General features: G+C 47.5%; 1 protein-coding gene across 2 annotated transcripts in view; it reads left to right on the top strand.

Moving 5' to 3' along the window:
• Positions 1-1,616, top strand: part of Iars1 (isoleucyl-tRNA synthetase 1) — a 49,624-nt gene that overhangs the window by 26,936 nt on the left and 21,072 nt on the right. For both annotated transcript variants that reach the window (XM_031358196.1, XM_031358195.1), the window contains exon 19: positions 1,074-1,218. In XM_031358196.1, the coding sequence (XP_031214056.1) occupies positions 1,074-1,218 (145 nt within the window). The remainder of the gene's footprint in view (positions 1-1,073; positions 1,219-1,616) is intronic.

Consider the following 1,616-nt stretch of genomic DNA (forward strand, 5'->3'; position numbering starts at 1 on the left):
ATGGTGGCTGTTGCCCTGGCAACAGGTCTGTGGACCCGCCCATGTATCACCACAGGCTTTGGAAGCTCTGATGCTAGCATAATCATTCTCAGAGCGCTGTATAATTAGGCTTTAACTGTTGGGTCTCTGTATGGGAAGTTAGGCTTTTGTAGTTGGTATTATATCTAGAAGTATTTGAGGACTAGAAACTGTCTCTGATGCTATCAGCCATCCATGACCTCGTGGGTAGGTGCATATTGTCTCTACCTCAGCTCCTTTCTAGGTTCCTTATCTTGTTGATATTAGGATTCTCTCCTCCTCCTCCCTCCCCGTCCTCCCTCCCCCTCCTCTTCCTCTTCTTCTCCTTCTCCTCCTCCTCTTCTCCTTCTCCTCCTCCTCCTCCTTCTTTCTTCTTCTTCTTCTTCCTCCTCCTCCTCCTCTTCCTCTTCTTCTTCTTCTTCTTCTTCTTCTTCTTCTTCTTCTTCTTCTCATTCTCCTCCTCCTCTTCCTCCTCCTGTCTTTCTCCTCCTTCTCCTCCTCCCTCCCCCTCCTCTTCCTCTTCTTCTCCTTCTCTTCCTCCTCCTCTTTCTCCTTCCTTCTTCTTCTTCCTCTCTCTCTCTCACCAGAACTTTAGCTACTGCTTGAAGCAGTCATATTCCTCCTGAAATCTATCCTGTTTAGGTTGCAAAGACCTAGAGAGCTTGTTCAGTATCTCCATGTCATAGGTGAGACCCATACCTAGGCCCATGCTGCGTACATTTATACAGTTCCCTGTGGCCCGGAAACAGAGAGAGGCTGGTCCTCTACTCATTCATCTCTCTATTTGGGCTGGGCCATTCTCCACAGTGAGAGTGGTCCTCCAGAGTGTGGCAGATCTCCTCATGAGCCCGTGTGCACCTGTGGTGGGGGTGCCAGTGTTTAAGCGCTGTTTTTCTGTAGAGGCGGCAGAGTTTGACCTGGCCCTCTTCATCTTTAGTAGAAGGAGAAAGACTCAGGTGATCTGACGAGGAACTGGAATGTTTGCCTCCTTAAAATACTAATATTTGGTTTGCCATCTGTGCAACTTTTCTGTGTAAATTTTCTGCTTCTACCAGGTTATATCTGATCAATTCTCCTGTGGTAAGAGCAGAAAATCTGCGCTTCAAGGAGGAAGGTGTGCGGGATGTCCTCAAGGATGTACTGCTCCCGTGGTACAACGCATACCGCTTCTTCATCCAGAACGTCTTTAGACTCCACAAGGTATGGACTGTTGTACCAAGGCGGTACAACAAAGTACAACAAGGCTCTCTCTCTCCCTGGTGCTGACCTGTGGCTGCACAGCTCGTTAGTTAAAAAGGAGGCAATGTATAAATGAGATATTTTATTGTAAGAAGGAGAAAATAGGCCGGTCAAGTAGAGAGAAAGGGGAGGAAAGAGAGGAAGGGGAGAAAGAGAGAAAGGAAAAGAAAAAAGCAACAGAGGAACAAAGAGCAAGAGAGAGGAGGAAGAAGGAAAGAGAGGAAAGAGGGTAAGAGCAAGAGAGAGAGAAAGAACAAGAGAGGAGAGGAGACAAAGAGCAAGAGAGCTAGGAGGGAGCAAACCACCCCTTTTATTGTATGGGGTGTTACTTGTCTGGCTTGTGGTCAGATGACTGGTGG

This window comes from Mastomys coucha, unplaced genomic scaffold (assembly GCF_008632895.1).
Source record: "Mastomys coucha isolate ucsf_1 unplaced genomic scaffold, UCSF_Mcou_1 pScaffold7, whole genome shotgun sequence".
Classification (NCBI taxonomy): Eukaryota; Metazoa; Chordata; class Mammalia; order Rodentia; family Muridae; genus Mastomys; species Mastomys coucha.